Source organism: Dermacentor variabilis, chromosome 3 (genome assembly GCF_050947875.1).
Source record: "Dermacentor variabilis isolate Ectoservices chromosome 3, ASM5094787v1, whole genome shotgun sequence".
In the NCBI taxonomy this organism is placed as follows: domain Eukaryota; kingdom Metazoa; phylum Arthropoda; class Arachnida; order Ixodida; family Ixodidae; genus Dermacentor; species Dermacentor variabilis.
This window is the reverse complement of record NC_134570.1, coordinates 122,291,822-122,313,671: the sequence shown is the minus strand read 5'-3', so window position 1 is coordinate 122,313,671 and position 21,850 is coordinate 122,291,822. Positions and strand designations below refer to the sequence as shown.

At 46.8% G+C, this 21,850-nt stretch overlaps 3 protein-coding genes across 4 annotated transcripts in view; 1 reads left to right on the top strand and 2 right to left on the bottom strand.

Moving 5' to 3' along the window:
* Positions 1–9,509, bottom strand: part of LOC142576252 (uncharacterized) — a 50,942-nt gene extending 41,433 nt beyond the window's left edge. For both annotated transcript variants that reach the window (XM_075686291.1, XM_075686292.1), the window contains exon 1: positions 7,755–9,509. In XM_075686291.1, the coding sequence (XP_075542406.1) occupies positions 7,755–7,876 (122 nt within the window). In that variant the 5' untranslated portion in view covers positions 7,877–9,509. The remainder of the gene's footprint in view (positions 1–7,754) is intronic.
* A 2,993-nt stretch (positions 9,510–12,502) lies between these two features.
* Positions 12,503–15,609, top strand: LOC142576250 (uncharacterized). The gene is made up of 3 exons (XM_075686290.1): positions 12,503–12,690; positions 13,820–13,997; positions 15,092–15,609. Exons 1-3 carry the CDS (start codon positions 12,531–12,533, stop codon positions 15,489–15,491), a joined length of 738 nt encoding a protein of 245 aa, XP_075542405.1. The 5' UTR covers positions 12,503–12,530; the 3' UTR covers positions 15,492–15,609.
* A 4,433-nt stretch (positions 15,610–20,042) lies between these two features.
* LOC142574717 (uncharacterized) lies at positions 20,043–21,646 on the bottom strand. Its single transcript, XM_075683741.1, has 3 exons — positions 21,360–21,646; positions 20,271–20,481; positions 20,043–20,189 (listed from the first exon to the last, which is right to left on the bottom strand). The coding sequence occupies exons 1-3, from the start codon at positions 21,644–21,646 to the stop codon at positions 20,043–20,045; spliced, it is 645 nt and encodes a 214-aa protein (XP_075539856.1).
* Positions 21,647–21,850: the final 204 nt, after the last annotated feature.

Sequence of the window (21,850 nt, the reverse complement as noted above, 5' to 3'; positions counted from 1 at the left end):
TGGTTTTAGACCTTACGTTTACAATCAACCGTTGCAGAGTTTGTGGACCATTCGGGAAACGATTCGCCACGTCTGCTGGGAATGAGCTCAAGAGTGGTGCATCTTCACGGGACTCGAAACCCGCGCAGCAAATTTTGGTATGCTTCCTGCGCCACACCGCCTACCAGGCTCTGGCGCTGGAGATCACCGACCTCCTTTCATGCGCTCAAGAAAAAGACTACCAAAGTTCCAATGGATCCTGGGACACTGCGGATTCAATGGTAATGAGACGACTGATGCTAAAGCAAGGCGCGCCCTCAGCAATGGCCTGCGAACGGTTGTGCCGCTCTCTACCGGACCACACGTGCGACTTGTCGAGGAGCTTGACGAGAAGATACTGGGCCCAGCCAGACGCTCGCCATGTCCACTTCAAAGGACCCCTCACCAAGACCCATAGTAAAGTTTGCATATACGCTAGAAGTTGTTACATGTCCTCTAGGGAGCGTTCTGCCGGTAAAATTTCTCAAGTCGGCTCATTGATCGGTTCAGCAGTCCGCGGAGCTCTAACTGCAGGCGAGCTTTGGAAGCGCGGAGCATGCGCATAGATTCATGAGGGCTGTTCGTGCCCCGCGTCGTCTGCTACTTCTCCGCCCCAGCACCCGGCGTGCTAGCGAACGCTGTCCCTTCCGGCTTTTTCTTTTTCGCATTATGAAGCAACTGATACCAACCCTGCCTCCCGCTTGTTGAATAGGCTGACATATCATGGTTGGAAGGGCAAGCTTCGTATGCTCGCTGCATCGGGCTTCAATTGCCTTGTCTTTTATCAATGGTGGCCAGTTGCTGCGAGCAGTATGTGAAACACATGACTAGCTTATCGGAAAAAAAGAAGAAACTTTTGTGAAAATGGTCCGGCAGTTTTTGTAGTGGCGGCCTCAGCGCTGGAGAACGCTTCCGTTTTTATCTAGCCGCCACTCTGCCTGCTGCTCGACGGTAATCAGCAAGCAGAAAAAAAAAGAACTTATTTTTCCGCTTGCTGATTACTCCCGAGCAGCAGGCAGAGCAGCGGCGAGATAAAAACGGAGGCGGCTCTCCAGCGCATGCCAAGCAAACGGGCGGCCAAGTAGCAGATGAAGCGGGGCTCGAGTCGCCCTAGTGACTCGAGCGCAGCCGCGGAATGACTACAAACACCACCAATATCGAACTTGGCAACAATTGGCGGACCAATACGGCAAATGTGCGTCCGAAGTTAATTGCGCGTGGATCAAATACAGCTTTCGCAAAAAGTTCGTGAAGCACGTGATGATGATGTGTGGAGTTTTATGGCGCAAGGGCCAGGTGTGGCCAAAGAGCGCCATGTCTGTGGTAATGAGTTTGCGGTGTAATTATGATTGCTATGAAGTTGGTGTGAGGTGGCTGTAAAGAGGCCTTAAAATATACGCGCTAAAGTGCGTAAAATCTGTATGATAAAATTATGGCGATGACGTATGACTTGTTCTATGAAAATTTAGATGCATATAAAAAGAATGATACCATAAGTAAAATATATCACGATTATAAGAAATGCCAGAGCACTACTGCCTCCTTGGAGCCCTTGAAACACAAGGGTCTGGAGGCATGTGCTATACCGTACAACTATCCCAGCGGCGTCCTCTAAAGAGAGGAAGCGCTAGGAATGCATGGGGCTAATAACATGTAGGACCACATCTCTCAGAAAACCTAGGACTGTGTCTGTGTTAAAAAGCGGTTCTGGACCGAGGAACATTACTGGATGGAGAGGGATGTGCTGTCTGTAAGCTAAGGAAAAATGTTTCGTTCTTTCAGATTCGGCTTCGCGACATTCCAGAAGGACGTGGAGCACGGTCAGCCTCTCCCCGCATCTACCACAGGTTGGAGGCTCACTTCCGGTTAGTAGAAAATTATGGGTGCCAAACGTGTGTCCTATTCTGAGCCGACAGAATAGGACATCTGTTCGGCGCGATTTTGTAGTAGAGGGCCAGAATCCTAACTGTGGTTTTATCAGGTGGAGCTTATTATTCGTTTCCGCGTCCCACATGCGTTGCCAGTGGTCCCGCAATCTCCTTCGCAAGAAAGGCCTCAGATCTGTGACAGGCACCGCAGCGGTAGGGTTAACAGTTTGCGATGCGATTGACGTGGCCATCTCGTCCGCCAGAACGTTACCCTCAATGCTCCTGTGGCCAGGCACCCAGCATATAATGATACGCTGGTTAGATATGTACGCTTTACACAAGACGGTGTAGAGTTCACTAAGTACAGGATTTTTGTGTGTATAGACTGACATCAAGGCCTTCACGACGCTTAGGGAGTCTGTATAGATCGCTGCTTTTGAAAGTTTTGATCTTCTTATATGTTTCACGGCAGAGAGTAATGCGTAGGCCTCGGCCGTAAAGATGCTTGTTTCGGGATCCAGTACGTCGGATTGCGAGAAGGATGGGCCGACTGCTGCATAGGATACCCCGGCATTTGACTTCGAAGCGTCTGTGTAGAAATCTGCACAGGAGTGCTTGTGCTGTAGTTCTAGGAAATGCATTCTGATTTCAGCCTCAGGAGCGTGCTTTGTAACTTTTATAAAGGATATGTCACATTGTATCACCTGCCACTCCCAGGGTGGTAAGAGCTTGATTGTGTGCATTAGGCGATGCTCGAGGAGTGGGACATGCATTTCATTGCTAAGCTCCTTCACACGCAGCGAAAAAGGCTGTCTTATGGAGGGACGGTTGCTGAAAAGTGTAGCGCACGTCATATCGGTAACGGTATCAAAACATGGATGTTCAGGATTAGAGCGTACTTTAAGGAAATATATAAAGCTGTTGTATGATCTCTGTAGGTGGAGAGACCATTCATTCGATTCGGCATATAAGCTTTCAATTGGGCTTGTTCTGAAAGCGCCCGTGGCTAAACGGATGCCTAGATGGTGAACCGGGTCTAGCATCTTTAGCGCGCTTGGGGCGGCAGAGTTATATACCACGGCACCATAATCTAATCGTGACCGGATGAGGCTCTTATACAGATTCATTAGGCACTTCCTGTCACTACCCCACGTAGTCTGGGATAGAAGTTTCATTAGATTCATTGTTTTCAGACACTTTTCTTTGAGTTGTTTAATGTGTGGGACGAAAGTGAGTCTATTGTCGAGTATAATACCTAGAAATTTGTGCTCTTTGTTTACAGGAATCTGTTGTCCACACATTTGTAAGCAAGGATCCGGAACTAGGCCTCTCTTCCTTGTAAACAGCACACAAGAACTTTTTTGAGGATTGATTTTAAAACCATTTTTCTCTGCCCACCCTGACACCTTGTTCAAGTCATGCTGTACCTGTCTCTCGCATACTGCGAGGTTACAGGATTTGAAGCCTATTTGAATGTCGTCCACATAGACGGAATACAAGATGGCTGGTGGTAAGGACGCACGAAGCGTTGTCATTTTAACAATAAAAAGTGTGCAACTGAGCACGCCTCCCTGGGGTACACCAGTTTCTTGTGTAAAAAGACGTGACAGCACATTGCCGACTTTCACCCGGAAGGTACGACTGGACAAGTAGCTTTTTATTACGTTTAGCATTTTACCATGAATGCCCATTTCTGACAAATCTCTCAAGATTCCGTAGCGCCAGGTCGTATCGTACGCCTTCTCCATATCGAGGAATATCGATACGAAGAACTGTTTGTGTACAAGCGCGTCACGAATATGTCCTTCAATACGTACAAGATGGTCGGTTGTGCAGCGCCCTTCTCGGAAGCCACACTGAAAGGGATCAAGCATTTTGTTTTGTTCAAGAAAATGGATGAGTCGCCGATTTATCATTTTTTCAAATACCTTACACATGCAGCTTGTGAGGGCTATCGGGCGGTAACTTGCCTTTGAAGAAGGGTCTTTCCCTTCTTTCAAAACAGGGACCACAATGGCTTCTTTCCATGCCGTTGGAAGGTACCCTGCGTCCCAGATAGTGTTGAAAAGTGTAAGTAGTGTTACTTGCGTGTCATTGTGTAAGTTTTTGAGCATTTCATACATGATTCTATCGGATCCCGGTGCAGAGCTCTTGCATGCGCTCAAGGCAGCTTTCAACTCAGCAGCACTAAAAGGGCAATTGTACGGTTCATTCTGTCGGCATTTATTGACGAGTGGCTTGCATTCTTCTATTTGTTTATATTTTAGGAAGGATTGCGAGTAATGTTTTGAGCTTGATACACTCTCAAAGTGCTCCCCAAGTGAGTCGGCCTGATCTTTCAGTGTACCGCCCTGTGTATTTACTAGAGGGAGTGAATAAGTTTGTCGTCCTTTTATCCTGTTAACCCTGTTCCAGACTTTCCCCTCCTCAGTATAAGAGTTGACACCCGATAAAAACTTCTGCCAGCTCTCTCTTCTGGCCTGTCGGCGCGTTCTCCTTCCTTCAGATTTTGCTTTTTTAAAGTTAATAAGATTCTCCGCAGTGGGAGAGGTGCGTAGCAACCCCCACGCTTTGTTTTGTTTCTTACGGGCGGTCCTACACTCGTCGTTCCACCACGGGACGCGCCGTTTGCATGCGAAACCACCTACTCCAGATATGCATTTAGACGCGGCACCTATAATGAAGGCTGTAAAATACTGAACGGCAGCATCAATTTCTAAAGAGGACATGTCATCCCATGAGATCCTGGTGAGAGTTCGGAATTTCTCCCAGTCGGCTGTATCGATTTTCCACCTGTGAGCGTGTGGCAGACATTCGTGTTCTTTATATGTTCTTAGAAGTATAGGGAAGTGGTCGCTTCCGTAAGGATTGTCGTTTACTTCCCATTCAAGTTCAGACAGTAGTGACGGGGAGACTAGGCTAAGATCTATTGAAGAAAATGTTTTGTTTGCGAGAGAATAGTATGTCGCTTCCTTCTTATTCACAAGACAAGCACCAGAAGAGAAAAGGAACTGTTCAACGAGACGACCTCGCGCGTCTGTACGAGAGTCGCCCCACAGGCAGCTGTGCGCATTGAAATCGCCAAGAACAACATAAGGTTCTGGCAATTCGTCTATAAATGACTGGAATTCATGTTTGTTTAATTTGTAGTGTGGGGGTACGTAAAGCGAGCTAATGGTGATGAGTTTGTTTAGGAGGACAGCTCGGACTGCCACTGCTTCAAGAGGCGTTTGGAGCTGTAAATGTTGACACGCAATGCTTTTGTGGATAACTATAGCTACACCTCCCGATGATGCGATAGCATCATCGCGATCTTTGCGAAAAGTTATATACTGTCGGAGAAAGTTTGTGTGTTTTGATTTTAGGTGTGTTTCCTGTAAACACAGCACTTTTGGATTGTGTTTGTGTATGAGCTCTTGTACGTCATCAAGGTTTCTAAGGAGACCTCTGACGTTCCATTGTATGATTTGTGTATCCATATTTAATGTAAATTAGTGCTGTGTCTACGGAAACGGAAAGATGCCTTAGATTACAGAGCCCTTTCGAGGCCCTGTAATAGGTGTTTTGTTCTTTTTGAAGCGTTCGAGCGATTCTCGACGCTCCTTAGGCGCCTGGTGCGCCTTGAGGATAGGTGTGGTGTCCATTGCCTCTTGTGAGGCGCCGGACACGTGCTCTTGCGAGCGGGAAGTTTTCAGAGGGAGTCCCGCCTTGGAGGGCAAGACCCCTGCGCCCACCAGCCCGGAGGTCGATGGGGCTCCCAGAGGGATTTGGCTGCGCTGGCCGTTGCCAGCGCTGGAAGGGGCCTCGGAGGCTGGGGCAGCCTCGGCTGCGTCCACCTTCGGGGTCGATGGCCCCGTCTGCTGGGTAGACGGAGCAGCGCTAGCTGCAACCGCCGCGGGGGCAGATGGCGTAACTGCCGACTCACTGCCTGTGGGTCGGGCAGCCGCTGGAGGCCGTTGTGGCGCTGCCCCCTTACGCGCCACATCGGCAAAGCTACTCTTTGACAGGTATGACACCCGCCTACGTGCCTCCTTGAAAGATATGTTTTCTTTGACTTTGATTGTCACAATCTCTTCTTCTCTTTTCCAGGACGGGCAGGCGCGCGAGTATGCGGCGTGCTCGCCATCACAGTTGACACAGTGTGGAGTCTTCTGGCATGTTTCAGAGGAATGTTCAGTGTCACTACACTTGGCACATGTCAGCCGGCCTCGACAGTTCTGTGAACTGTGGCCGAACCTTTGGCACTTAAAACATCTGAGGGGATTGGGCACGTACGGCCTAACACGAAGTTTGATGTAACCGGCCTCGATGGACTCGGGGAGGACACTTGAGCTAAAAGTGAGTATCAGGTGTTTTGTTTGGATTTCTTTTCCATCTCGCCTAATCTTGATTCTTTTGACATTTATGACATTTTGTTCGCTGAAGCCCTCCAAGAGTTCAGCCTCAGTGAGCTCCAGCAAATCATCGTCCGAGACAACGCCTCGGCTGGTATTCATCGTGCGGTGCGGGGTTACTACTACATGGGTCTCTCCAAATGATACTAGTTTAGGCAGTTTCTCAAATTGTTTCTGATCGCGGAGCTCCAAGAGGAGGTCACCGCTGGCCATCCTCGACGCCTTATAACCTGGGCCAAAAACTTCGGTAAGGGTCTTAGATACCAGGAACGGGGAGATCGTTCGGACTTGTTTCGCTGGTTTTTCTGTGTGGATCACATGAAAACGAGGAAAATTGTGGACTTGGCGTCCAAAAAACTGAAATACTTCTTCGGTGCGCCCTCGTTTCTGAGGGCGATCAAGTAGTTTAGGGAAAGCATGCTCCATAAGTAATGTTGGCTTTTCGGCCGCGATGCCGGCCACCCACCATGGAGCCCTACAAGGGGACGTGACAGAAGTTCCTGCAAGGGAAACCCTGCCAACGCCAGCCGTACATCGCTGCTATAACCAAATACAGCATAACCAAGGCTGGCTAGCTACACAAGGTTAACCCTTGCCGCCGGGAAACTAGGAAGTGAGTAGAAGTGATGAGAAGACAGGAAAGATGCAAAAGGAGGAGAGAGAAAGACGAAGATTGGAGAGGAGGACAGGAAAAAGCGACTGCCGATTTCCCCCGGGTGGGTCAGTCCGGGGGTGCCGTCTATGTGAAGCCGAGGCCGAAGAGGTGTGTTGCCTCCGCCGGGGGGCCTTAAAGGTCCAAACACCCAGCTTCGGCTCAACCTCCAGGATCCCCTTTTCCCCAGACACGGCTATGCCGCGCACGGCTACACGCGGGAGGGTCCAACCCTCGTGTGCTCGGGTCCGTGGTGTCGCAACACACCAAACGCCTGCTTACGCAGACGCCCCTGCGGGGGTGAAGCACATGTTCGCAAGCGTTACGCTGCATTTAGGAACTACTTTTCCCAATGTACAGAAATAACGCTGTTACCCAATTTGTATGTTTAAGAGAAATGCAAGACTGGAGCGTGGGGAGGCATCCTACCGCAAATGTATGAGCGAAGGTGCGTACGTGTGGAATAAACACTGCACCAGCAAAAAAATGAAAGGGCTAGAAAGTACCATTTTGCGGTTATCAGCTATGCTTCTAAAACACCAGAGAAAAGTATTTTGTAGAAAGTTTATCTTTAACACAAAGGGGGTCTTTGTTCACTGCAACGTGTGACGCAACATTTGCTGTCCTGTCATGACTTGAAGTGTTGCACGCAGCCCTTTTTTTCTCCCGTGCTGACATGTCTGTACGAAACCGTGCAAGTACGTGCTAAAGACTACGAAAAAAAACGCACTAAAAGTATTTACTAACACTGGAAGCAGCTTGGTAGCAAGAGGTGCGGACGGAGAAACAGAGCTGTTTACGTAAGCCCAAAACTGCACTTACCTGGAAGGTGGCGAATGTGAAGAAGGAGGTCGTCGGTCCTTTCGCCACCACCGCTGCCACCAAGGTAACCATTGCGTTGACCCACCATCGGTCACAAATTTCGCACAGGGAACGTCTGTCATTGTCCAGGGTGCATCGGAAGCGTCTACGCCTGTGTGGCTCCACAAAACGCTGTGGCCGCTCAACTGTTTGCTCGAAGGAAAAGAAACCGGGCACAGGCTGAAGTCTCGAAATTCTGGGGCCGATCAACTTTTTGTTCGAGGGAAAAAAGAGCTAGGTGCAGGCTGTAGCTCTGTAAAGTGGCGAGTGCGAAAACGTAGGTAGGTCCCTTCGCCACTGCCGCTGCTGCTAAAGTGCATGACCACTGTAAGGCACACCGCTAGTCGCAAAATTTGCCCAGAGGGCGTCTATCGTTGTCCAGGGAGGGGCAAGATCAACTACAGATGCACACAGGAGATAGGAAGCGTCTGCGCGCGCGCGGCTTCTCGAAATTCTGTGGCAGATGAATTTTCGCTTGACGGAAAACAAGCCAGATGCAAGCTTGGAGGCTCAGAATGGTGTGACAGATCAACTTTTAAAACGTTAAAGCGCAAGCTTATCTTGCCTCATCGATCTTACCGCTACGCTACTGCTGCTGCTGGCTGCTCTTTTGGCGATTAACTATGGCTGAATGTGTGGCATATACTGAAAGTAATGTGGTCATTACGCCGTCCTCGTCGCACCACCCTGGCCACAGTGTCTTACGAGTGGCCGACACCAAACATTGTGAAAGCAAACACCGGGTATAGTGAAAATTAGAGTGGTCCGACTGGCCGGTACCGATGTAGGGAAAGCAAGCACCAGATATAGCACGAATTAATGCGGCCCGCGGCGGCAAGTTACGCGCGTTAGTACGGACGTGAGCCGCAACACGCCGTCGTGGTCATTTCATCGCCTTTCGGGCCATTGTTATCATTCCTTCCCTGTCGAATCATCGTCGCCATTCCATCGTCATGACTCCATTGTCGAGTCCTCATCGCAGGGTTTCTGTCATGCAGTAGTGGCCGTTTCATTGTTGTCATTTTTGCCGTGGGATCTTCCGAGGTCGTCGTTCCGTTGTCGTTATGCCTTTGCGACCACGCCGTCGTTCCAACTCTGTCATTTCCTTCCCCAAACTATCGTCGCCATAACGTCGTCATCACACCATCGTCATCATTCCATGGTCGTAGCGCCGTCTTCGTCACACAAACATTGTTCTACGTCATCGGCACTCCAGCGTTGTCATCTCATGGTCTTCACGCCATTGTCGTCATACCACATCGCCACACCAGTACACCTGTCCCATCTTTGGCGCGCCTTCGTCGCCACATCGCCGTCGCCATACCTCCTGCACTCGTCATGATGCCGTTGTGGTAGTTATGACGTTGTAATTCCATCGCAGGTGTTTTAGTGTCCTTATGCCGTTCTCAGGACGTCTTCGTCATCATTTCGTGCCATCGCGGTTATTTCATCCTTGTCATTCATTCGTCGTCATACATGTGCACGTTAAGCGAGGCCACTCTCAGTGGAAATGCTAATTTGGGTTGTATGGCCTCAACTTGCAAAAGGTCGCTAAACAGCAATACCGTTTTTCAGAAATGCCAATTCACAAACATTTCGCTTAAACCGATCATCAGAGTACGTGGGATCCGCAGCGGCTTTATTTTCCCCGAAGGAAAAACGAGCTCTGCGCAGGGTGGAGCTATGGAAAGGGCGAATGTCAAAGATGAGGTAGGTCGTTTCGCCCCATTACAGTTAGTGCCAAAATTATTTACCTGTATTATCTGAATTTCGTTTTCCTTCACCAGTGTTGCAGTATGGGTAGTGTTGTTATGCTTTTACGTTAGACGGGCTATAATTTAATTCTTCTCGGTTTCTAGTGGGTTAATGTATACAGGGCACTGTATACTCATGCGAAGTACTCCTGCCCGGTGTATTACATTCGTGCTTAAAGGTCACAGGCTCGCGTGACCTTTGCAGCACTCGAGCCATCCTCTTCAGAGTCGGATGTGCTGCACCCGGTAATGAGTAATTTACGGCTGAAACCTACGCAGTACTGTCGCCTGTGAAATTATGAGCAACACAAATCTACAAAAAGCCTTATAGTCACATGCTCATTAAGTGTTGTAAGATCTTTAAGTAATGCTGTACTAAGTTATCTTTATTGCCTTTTGTGTACAGCATACATGTCTAGTCTGCGTGTCACAATATGCTGGATTTTTGAGCATAGAGGCATCGTGGGCAATGTGCTGGCAGACGAAACTGCCACATCGGTAGCAGCAAAGGCCAGCAACTCTGTAGCTGTCCCTGCCATAGACTTGAAGCCTTTCTTACGAAGCTTAGAAGCTATTGGTAGTTCTTATGAGACACTGAAACATCCAATAACCTGCATGTATTCAAACCACATTTAGGGGATTCGCCACCCATAACAAGAAAGTCGCAGTGTCGCCGGAAAGACGAAGCATCGACTGCGATAGCAAATTAGTAGATAGCTATACGAAGTAGGGATAGTAGTCTTGTTGGCCTTATGAACTTGTAAACATTCGGTTACTAACTATATTAACAAGCATGGTGTCACGCTCGCACACGTAAACACGAGCATGTCTCACTCGATCACCGCGGAAACCCGCTGTTGAAACGCTGGAGTGAGAAATCGCGGCAGCAGCAGCGAGCTAATGGGCCTCCGTGTATCTCTCACATCTACACAGACGAAACGTCGGAAGCACAGTGCATACGAAGCTACCGCCACAAGGCGCACTCGGCAAACATCTCAGATCGCTTTGACGGTGAGGCCCGCGCGGGCGCGCACTTTGGTCACGTCGGAAATCGCTTTCAAGATACGGCACCCGCAAGGCCGCGCCATAAGCAGCAGCCGCCGGAGAACAACCCCCCCCCCCCCCCGCCCTACCTCGCCTCACCCCCGTGCCTCGTGGGTGACAGAAGAGGGCGCGCTTCTGCCCCTCCTTCTAAAACCCCTGAAACTTCGTAAAGTAGTGCCACTCTCCTCCTCCGCCTTCACTCCTCCCGGTTCCTCCTCTCTTTCACGCTCCCTCCTCGACCATGGCGCCGCCTACGATGCTCGAGCGCAGCAGACGACCTTTCGCACAGTGAATGCACGCATAGCAAGGCAGTGCTCTTTAGGCGTTCACGTTGGCTTTCCAGCTCCGCGTAACTTCGTGTACAGCATAGAATTTCTAGTCGGATGGTTATACAAATTCGGTAACGGCAGCTTTTGTTTCATTTTTTGATAACTATTTCTTAAAAAAGTATCTGAAGGAGTGTTAACGCTGTGCGTTGACGACTGCGAATGTATCGCGTGCCCTACAATTAGGTACGTAATATTTGTTAAGGGCGTGTCGCAAGATCTTGTTGCGAATGGTTGTAAATAACACGTTTACGATCGAATGACAACCTCTTGGCTTCCAGCAAGCACTCAGCCTAAAGAATCCGCGCCGGCCTTACCATGTGAATTCGCGGCGCGTATCAGCTATGACGTACAAAGGCTGACGGAGATCACTGCTCTGGAGGTTCGAAAGTGCATTACAAGCTACAGTGCGGCCAACGTGCGTGCTTGCCAATCTAAGCGCGCGCAAAGCCTCAGAGGTGGGCGCTGGTGCTATTATGTTTCTCGTGTCTCAACGTCGACAGAAATACCGCGTCCGATCATCGAGTCGGGACTGTGCGTACACAAGAAAATAAAATAAGTTTTTAGCATCGTGCGCGAAGCGGGAGCGCGATAACAATGCTTGACTCAATTTCAAACAAGACCACTGTGGCCTTCAGTATTTTTTTTCAGGTTAATGACTTATCACAAATAACACTTCATCGTGCGTTGGTTCATCCGTTCACTAAGTGACGTACTTGTCGCGAACCGAGTTGCACTGAGGTGCATGCATTCAGGGCGGTTGCACTCCCTTCAAAGTAACATTTGCGAGACATGACTTTATTGGTGAAGTCATGATCGCGCAAAGAATCCCCCGACCATGACGCGGCCGAAATTGCGGCAAGTGAAACGATGTTTTATTCATAGGTTAAATGATATGAAACGCCATTCGAGTTGCAAGTTAACAGTTTATTTTCACATATAAGCATTACAGATTTGCCTTTGCAGTCACAAGTCCGTGTGCACCATTTATTGTCTCATTGCGTAAATAAACGCACCAGCCTAAGAGTCCTACAGCAAGCGCGTCTCAATTAGGCTGTAGAAACTAATAGTGGAATGTACGAGCAAGCGAACGATTATACGAGCGCGCGAACTAAACGAACGAGCAAACGACTAAACGAACGACTAAACGAGCGTGCGAAAGAACGAGCAAACGACTAGGCACGAACGACGACTAAAGCAGCCAGGGAACGGGCGGGCGACCGCACGTTTTCTTTGCGAGTGCTCCACCGCCGCATCTTAAGCTTCGCACACTTTAAAGCTCACGCGAATTAGCACATACGTCTCAATTAACTATGATGCGGTCGCTCGACGACGAACGCACCGCGTAAAGGCCGTCCCACATTCAGCGTTTTCCCGGCGTTTTCTGGCGTTTTGTCACCCGGCGTCGCTCGGCGTCGACGCTGAGGCTGGCGCCAAGCCAAAACGTCGTGCTCAAGAGACACCAGATCTCGCCGCCGCCGTCGGAAGCGGCTCGACAGCGCCGACCAATCAGCGCGTGGCAGGGCGTGGCCGCGCTGCTGGCAACTCTTGCAAGAAACTTCCGCAGATTCGCAGTTCGCGCCGCCATTGCTGTTTGTTTGGTTGCTTCAATCATGCTACCGGCGAACATCGATAACGAGCTTCTTATAGCCATTGTAGAAGCAAGGCCGATATTGTGGCAGACCAAACACAAGGAACACAAGAATCGTGTTAAAAAAAACGTTTTGTGGATTGAAGTCGCCGCCATCGTCCTACCGGGTGTACCAAATGCTGGTAAGATTTCTGCGTTTGAATTGCATGCCTTCCAACTCTCTGAAATGTGTCTTAACGTTTACGAATGCAGGATCGTTTAACAATATTTTACGAATGTCGTATCAACGTAATATCACAGCATACCATCGCGACCAGATATGCTAGTCTGCGGCGATGGCAGAGTGAAAAAAAAAATTAGGGTTAGTGAAAAAAAAATCAGCACCAATCCACACTGTGACGGCTACAGTGCTGCTTCCCGGGAAACTCATGCAATGACCCCGTGTGCTTTGCATTGTTCGAACGCGCATGTAGTTTTGACACCTCTTGCGTGTTTTTTATTTGAACGAACACTGGAGTGTGCATTTTTTGCTTCAATTCGCAGATTGATGTGTCGACGGAGACGATCCCGGGTGTCATGTACAGCTTCGCTGTAACAGAAAGCTGTTTTTTCTCTTTGAATTGTCACAGCTGATGCTACTACTATGGTATAAAGTATGCTGCGATGAGTGGACACAGGTGCTGAATCTGTAAATGGTGTCAAACTTTACCCATTGCTGAATTCCGCGATTAAACAATTTATTGCATGTGATAATGTTTAGCCGAGAAAGTGTGGCCAAATGAGCAATGCTTCGTGCTCCAGTGTGTTATGGCCATTGTGGATTGGATTAATATCGCATTTTTGCTTAACTGCATTGTTTCATCATGTACTGTCGGCAACAGAGTACTCGCTACAAAGTATTCGCAGCATTTTATTTCAAAATATGACTATTTGATTCGATGATTGATTGCAGTAGGACCATATTCTTCTCGTTATTGGAAAGCTTCCAATTTTTACACACTTCAAGAGACAAGTTCTTTAAGCAGGCAAAGTTGACAATGTTGAAGCTACTGAAACAGTAACTGCAAACTAAAGACTGTTTCTTGTCAGTGGGTGCCGTGCCAATTTTATTTCCCCGCGTGTGCTGCATCCGAAGGTGAATGATCTTAAATAAAAGGTAAATATATGCGTCAAATAGTGTTCATGGCTAGAAAAAGATGCATGCCATTTTGCCCCCCCCCCCCCACACGCAGGTGTAGTGTCCGGGGCAGTTGAGGTTCATGGTTGCCAGGTGTGGAGTTGCGAAGCTAACAGGTGTTATGATTTTTGCAGAGAATATTGTGCAGACCCGATGGAAATCCCTGCGGGATAAGTTCCGCCGCTTGCTTATGGCAATGAAGAAAGAACAAAAGAGTGGAGCCGGTGCGGAGGAGACAGATACAACAGAGCACGTGGCTTGGCCATATTTCGAACTGCTAATGTTCTTGAAAGACAGTGTTGAAGGAAGGCCGTAAGTTTTTTGGGGTAAATTTTGTGACCTTCTAGAACCAGTCATGTTTTCATCGGTGAACCTGTTTAGGCAGCAGTGCCTACTTTGTAAAACCTGTATTGCAGAAAGAACACCCATAAACTGTGTTGAAAGCAAAAAAAAAAAACTTAGGTTTCCAGATTTAGCGCAGACTTAAAATAAACTTTAGCATTACAGCTCAGCTAAAGAAAAAAATAGTGACACATTGCTGCTGCACACATTAGTTGTAAGTTCACTTTTAACGAACTAATTATCGGTAGATCAATCTCGCTTCCTTTATGCTGTGTATAGTCGGACTGCAGTTCATTGCACTTCTAAAGTATTTTCAGAGTTTTTATCTCTGCTTTGCATCACTGGGGGCCTTCATTTATACATGGTGTGGAATGGTGCAACAGGTTGTTGCGATAAACATCTAAAAATTCATTGCCAATTGTTATTACCAGTCACAGGCTCTCGTGGAAGAATGAGTGGTGCAAGTAGATAGCAGATTCGGGATGGCTAGCATTCTAACCTGTCTTCAGTGCACACCCTGGGGTTTAATAAGCCAAGTGTTATTCTATTTCGGTCATAGTTTTGGTTTTTAATGCTTTGCACAGCTTTTTGTAAGAATGCATCTCAACTGATACCTTTTTCTGTGTTTATTGGGTGTGCAGAACTTAGTTTTTGTTCCTGCACATACATAATTTAGACGTAAACCACGGCTCTCTTGCTGTTGAATTCTGTAGGGGGCTCGTCAAGCTGCAATATGCAGCTTTCTTTCCCCACTACCACAATATTTCTCATGGAGAAATAAAAGTACCTTTGACTCATTTACACTCAGGCAGGTAGGATAGCTTGTTCATGGTAGAAGCTACAGTGCTTTCAGCAGCTTTTTCTTTATGATAAACAGATTGGTCAGATGGTGAGCAATTCTTGTAAACTCTGGAGAAAGGGCGTTCATCTTAAAATAGCTCCCTTAAAAAGGCTGGCAGCCCAACTTATCAAATGTCGCAAACATCATTTGGCAACTTGGAGAAATGTGGATGCTTGTTAGTCTTTTTTACTGGTGTTGAATGTGATCATATATACATTTTCAGAACATCTGACAACATGAAAACGGCCGAACAACTGCTGCTTGACATCAGCAGCCAAGGCAGCTGCAGCGATATAGATGCTGTGTCAGTGACATCCGAGTGCACACAGGATGTGCCACTGACACCGGCATCCGGCACAGCAGAGGACACAATCTCGGACGAGAGCACACTGAACGAGCCAACCTGTACACCCATCCAGCCACAACCAAAAAAGAAACGAAATAGGGACGTGTATGAAAAGGAGCTGCAGAATGTCGCTAACCAACTCAATAATTACAAACCAAGAGATGTGGACGAACATTTCGCCCTCGCGTTGTTGGAACACATGCGAACTGTAAGGCCGGAAAAGAAGATTGACCTGCAGCTGAAGCTGCTGCAGGTTGTAAAAGAATTTAAAGACTAGTGAAAATAAATGGACATATGAAACTGATTTTGTCTTCCAGAATAAATATCATTTGCATTGTAGGACTACACAAACAAAGAATTTTAAAGGTTCACTTCCATTCACCAAATCGGTTGACTTTGCTGCCCTGTACTAGGAGGTAGCGGAAAAAGGCATTTACTCAGGCCAATGAAAATCAAGAAGCACAGTAATGCTTGCATGGCCTTCTGATGTAATGTGATAATGTCGCAGAATTCTATTTTATCGCAAAGGCCAGTACAGCTGGTTATTTATTTTACACATACTGCAGCCCCTATGTGTATGTATGTGTAAAATAACCAGCTGTACTTGAAAACTGCGAGCAGAGAGAGCATCTGTGCACACAGTGCCACCATTGCTGGCATTGAGTATGACAAGTTTCGCAACACCTGTTGATGTTAGCTTAGTAAAAATGATAAATACAGCCACTCTCTTCTGAACAAAATCGTGACAGAAAGTAGCAGTATATACCTAGTTAACTTTTCATGAAATTAGTGTTCATGTGTGTAACGTGGACAATGTAAATTACCTGCTGTACTGAGATGTGCTACACCGATGACCCGAAAACAAACCAGACTCTCACCACAACTGAATTTTTTATTGTCACTCCATTTTGACAAAAACAGTACAGTTGATGCACATACAGGGGTTGGGAATGTCAAAAGTGATCCTGCAGTGATTTTTCAAGCATGTAAAATGATTCTGGAGCAGTCTTGTTTATACAAGTCTGCAAAGTGGGGTTACAATTGCTACACCTTGCATTCTGCACCTGCAGCATTAAAAAAGTGTTAAGCAGCCTAAAGACATTTTTCATACTATTTTTGTATTAGGTGCTGGTGAAGTGACAAGAGGTGCTTCTCAACAAATGATGTGAAAAAGAAAACGAACACCATAGACATTTTTAAGTAATGCAACAGCATGGCATAGAAGCACCTCAAATACTTTATTATGATTAGATACCAGTCTCTTCATGTCTCGAAAGAATTGCTGTTGCATTTCCAATTGCAACCTCAAGGCTCAAGTTTCCCTTTGCTAGAAGTAGGTGGTCTCTCTGAACTTAGCCATATCTTTATTTGTTTGTAATATGCAAAAATCAGCCAGCACGACCAGTGTATGTAAAATGAGACTGTGTAGCCCGCAAGCTCAGATGTTGGAACTGTGAAAAAATGCAGAGTGAAATTTCTCCTCGCGAAACAATCTATAATAGTCACTGCTTCATGCATGCAGACAGCCATGAGGTGCACTGTGCAATTAAAATAGCATGCACATAACAGAACAAAACATGGAAAAAACATGCACACAAAGTAACAGCTCAGTTAATATCAAACTAGAAGTCCTCCAAAAAATTGACTGCACTTTGTCCAGCTTGCAGAAAGCACAATAAGCAAACATGTACAATCTGCATCAACTTATAGCACACTAAAGCCATCATTAGAATAACACCAATAAGCTTTTTTCTCATGTTCTCCGTCACTGTAGGATGGTCCATATGCATGATCAGTGAAAAACAAAACTGTTAGCAGGACTACATGAGAGGTTCCCTATGCGGGCAATAAATGCATCTTATATGGAGACGGTGCTAACAATGCAACAGCTGAACAGCTATAAAACCACACAGGTGTATAAACTCACATGACTGAATCAAAAAGCTCTGCAGCGCAAATAGATGTTAACAGAGAACACAAAGGAATGGACGCCATATTGTACGTGTTCCCTGTCCACGTCTAGCTAGTGCCATGAAATTTCTGGGCTGTTACACTTCAACTAGCTCAAAGCTCGCTTCTGCTCATGACTGACTTTGCTTTGCCTCTTACTAGACTCACGATTGAGGCACTGCAACATCTGGAGTTCACACTAAGTGAATGTGTACACCTGTTCACACCCACTAGTGGCCAGAACATGAAAGTTACGGCCCACACTGCGCTGGCGAATTTTTGCCAATGCCTGGAGGAGCCACAGCTGATTTGGCACAGCATGGCACAATTTCCATTATTTTTTTCACTTTCAGTGCTATTTGTGAGCAGCATGTAGAACGACTGCGGGCTGCGATGAAAGCTATTAGATTAGCAGGTCTGACGATAAAGCCGCAGAAATATCATTTCAGCTTTCGCGAGCTCCTTTTCCTCGGCCATGTCGTCAGTTCAGAAGGCATTCGCCCAGACCCTGAGAAGACTGCAGCAGTGGAGAAATTTCCAAAACCAACCGACAAAAAGGCTGTCAGGCGATTCTTAGGACTTTTGCGCCTACTCCAGATGCTTCGTCAAAAATTTTTCAAGGATCGCTGAACCACTAACGCAGCTAACAAAGGAAGACATGCCTTTCGGCTGGTTCAATGAGCAGATGAATGCTTTCAATGAGCTCCGAAAGAGTCTTTAGCAAGCACCGGGTGGTTCTGATTTCCATGAGGAAGCTAAAACTCATATTCACACAGACGCAAGCAATTTAGTCCTCGGTGCCGTCCTCATTCAGTGGCAAAACGAAGAGGAACGAGTCATTGCGCATGCTAGTCCAACACTTTCCAAGGCTGAGGGGTACTACTCGGCAACAGAAAAAGAATGCCTCGCGGTGATATGGGCCATCAGCAAGTTTAGACCATACTAATATGGCTGACCATTCCGAGCCATCAGCAACCATCATTCGTTGTGCTGGCTGGCGAATCTCAAAGACCCATCTGGACGGCTGGCAAGATGGAATTTATGGCTGCAGGAATACGATATAACGGTCGTATACAAGTCCGGTCACAAGCACAGTGATGCTGATTGCTTGTCACGTGCACCAATTGAATACACGGAATCTACGCTTAGGGAAAATAGACAGGATTGCCCGTTCTTAGGAGCTGTGACAACATCGCAAATGGCTCAGCATCAGCAATCTGAACCGGACTTACGCAGAACATTCGCACACATCCGCATGAAGTATTACTGGCCAAAGTTATTGACTTCTGTGCAACACTACGTAAGAACCTGCCGGGACTGTCAAAGACGTAAAATACCACCATTCAAGCCAGCAGATCTCCTACAACCGATACAGCAACCGAAAACTCCATTCGCACAAAAGGGAATGGACTTACTTGGCCCCTATCACACATCATCATCAGAAAAGTGTTGGATTGTAGTTGCAACTGACTACCTAACTCGATATGCCGACACAGGGTCTCTTGTCAAGGGAGCGGCCAGTGAAGTAGCCGATTTTTTTTGTCACTAACATAGCACTACGGCATAGCGCTCCTAAAGTTCTCATCATGGATCGAGGAACCATATTTACTGCCCACTTGACACAGTCCATTATGAAATTGACGCACACCAGTCACCGAAAAACCACCTCATGTCATCCCCAGACAAATGCACTGACTGAACGACTTAACAGAACGCTGACTGATATGTTGTCAGTATACATGGACACGGAGCACCGAACATGGGACAGGATACTACCATACGCAACGTTCGCGTACAATACCGCTGTGCAAAAGACGACTCAAATGACACCTTTCCAACTCGTTTTTGGCCGGACCGTCACCACGACCTTAGATGCAATGCTACCAGTAGATATGACCTCCGAAATTGACAATGACGTCAGTGACTTCACACAAAGAGCTGAAGAAGCACGGCAGCTGGCGCAACACCGCATTCAGCAGCAACAGCAAACTGACGCGGAGCGATACAACTTGCGACGAAGAGACGTAAAGTATGCACCTGGATAGGATAATTAGCCGAATTAGTCCCTTGAACTACGAGGTTGCTCCAGAAGGTCAAGTAACCTCATCACAACAGCGGCATCGAACAGAAATCGTCCATGTCGTCTGAATGAAGCCGTACTACGACAGGCAATAACTGCTTCCGCCTACAAGCATTGCGAATTCATGACAGTCTAGAAAACTCCGCCCTCTGTATGAGCATCGGGACGATGCACTCTTGGAAGGGGGACAATGACAAGATGATTTCAAATTACACATGCTAGCCGCCTCCTGCGTCCGTCCAGTTGTTTACTGCTACCTGCGAAAGATAGTGGCACAAGAGAAGAAGAGGTGCGGGTCTCTTGTGAAAAGACTGGACGTTCTAGTGAGGCTCTCGTTTCGCTGTTTGTCAGGCACAAGTTCGCCCAAGGTAAAGTGATTAAAGTACCGTCACTCAACTGTGCGTCACAATATGAAATTGCCCCAGGATTTATGTTTGCATGTGACGGTTCACGGGTGGATAGGGAATGAAGATGAGGATGGGTGCCGATTGTCAATAAACTGGTGTTCTGACTGACGCCATGACTGATTCATCGCATAAGTCGATAGGATCTACCTCAACAGCACCATGAGCACATCTAAGAAGATCGACCTGACCAAGTACACCAAAGATGATGCTTCTGTGGACAAGTGGTTGTGCCTGTTTGAGATGAAAGCAACCAATACTACATAGAGAACATCAGCTTCATCAGAGAGCATCTCAAAGGTGAGGAATCCTGCTGCTACCCGACAGATTTTGAACATCGAAAACTCATGGGAAGGCATGTGACCTATATTTGAATAAATACATTCAATGAAATTTACTTCCTTGCAAGTGGCAAAAGCTGTTGCTCCTGTAGATGCTTTAAAGCAGCATCTTTTGACACGCCCGGCTGTTGCCACTGCCAAGGAACTTCCCCAAATGTGCTGCAGAAGTAGGCAGTGAAGATGTTTCGCGCATCTGCTGCCTGTGTGTGGAAATTTCGAGCATGTGTAGAAGCAAGCGAAAAATAATTTGGTTGTGATCCATCCGGGGCTTCTCCTCCCACACTTTGCCGCCAGTGGCCTGGTATCACATTTCCAAAGCTATCTTCTCTGTCCACGTACCCATGCCTCTGTGCATTTAACTTCATTATGAAGTTGTGCAGGATGCAGGCTGCTTTGACGGTATAATCGACGTTAGTCGGATGGAGGTTTATTGTGCGTAGGAGCACTCTCCACCTTGCTGCTGTAATCCGAAAGGCATTCTCGGCACACCTTCTGCAAGGCAAACATGCAGGACACTGTCAGCAAATAAAAAATTATTGTTAAAGCACTCGGTGCATTAACCATCGGTACATTTAAACTTGCAGTAGATAAAATGAATAGCCTTTCTGTTCATTTTTTCAATTTTTCTATTATGTTTAGTGTACGGGTCCCATATAATAATAGCATATTCTAGCTTGCGTCTAATAAAAGTAACATTGCTAAGTAATTTAACACTGGCAGGTTAATTTCTGAGCTTGTGTCATTAAAACAAGTTTTTCGGAAAACACAAGGGAAAATATTGTTAAGATGTGATTTCCAAGGGGTATTAGTGAATGTTACACCTAGGTATTTGTAGTTTTTAACTTCCTTTAGCGGGACAGAGGCCAGTGTGTACTCTTATTTTAGCAGGTTCTTATGTGTTTTGCAACGACGGACCGCTCTGCCTTTGCTCAAAGCCGTGCCCCACTCATCACACTATATATTGTAGGTTTAAATCAAGTTCAGTTTGCTCATGCACTGAAAGATATTTCACAAAAAATGAAGGCATCTGCAAAGAGTCGAATTTTTGCATCAGGTGTACAATATCATTAATGTACAATAGAAACAGCAATGGCCATATACCGGATGTAACGGGGAGATAGCTAGAGTTGTTACCATCAATTGAAACAAGCTGCATGCAACCAGAAAGATAATCTGCTATCCATGCAACAAGAATATCAGATAAATTAATACTTCTGCACTTTTGAATAATTAATAAAAGCTCAGAGTGCTAAAAACACGAAGGACGTAGAAAAAGTAACATACCACATGCAGTGCATACACATGCAGTACAGGCTTCTTCAACATCATCGCAGTGACCTACAATACTGAAAGTATTTCCCATGCTTTACCTTGCTCTGCTCAGCCTGTAATTGAAGACCCTCCCTTCATCAGTGAGCTGCTTTGCCGGGAAGGGTCTCATGAAATCCTTGCGTAATTGAAATGCCTCATCCCCAACAAAGGCATAGGGTGCTACAGTTCTTGTACCAGGCAGGCAGCTTGCAGAAGGTGTACCGAGAGTCCCACTGGCCAGTGCCTTCCCGAATTCCGAGCTTTTCAATATTCCTCCATCACTCTGCCAACCTTGAGCACCAACGTCAATTATGGTGTACTGATAATTGCTGTCGACGGCAGCCATCAGCACAATGGAAAAGGTTGCTCTGAAATAGGCTATCAGTCACCATATTGGTACACCATCTTTGTAGATGTAATAACACACATGAAAACCGCACTCAAATGACATTCTTTATGACCTTGGAAATATACATTAAGAACAAATGCATCAATTCTACAGAGTAGTGAGATGCCTCACATTTAAGCATGAAATCCCTGCATTTCAAAT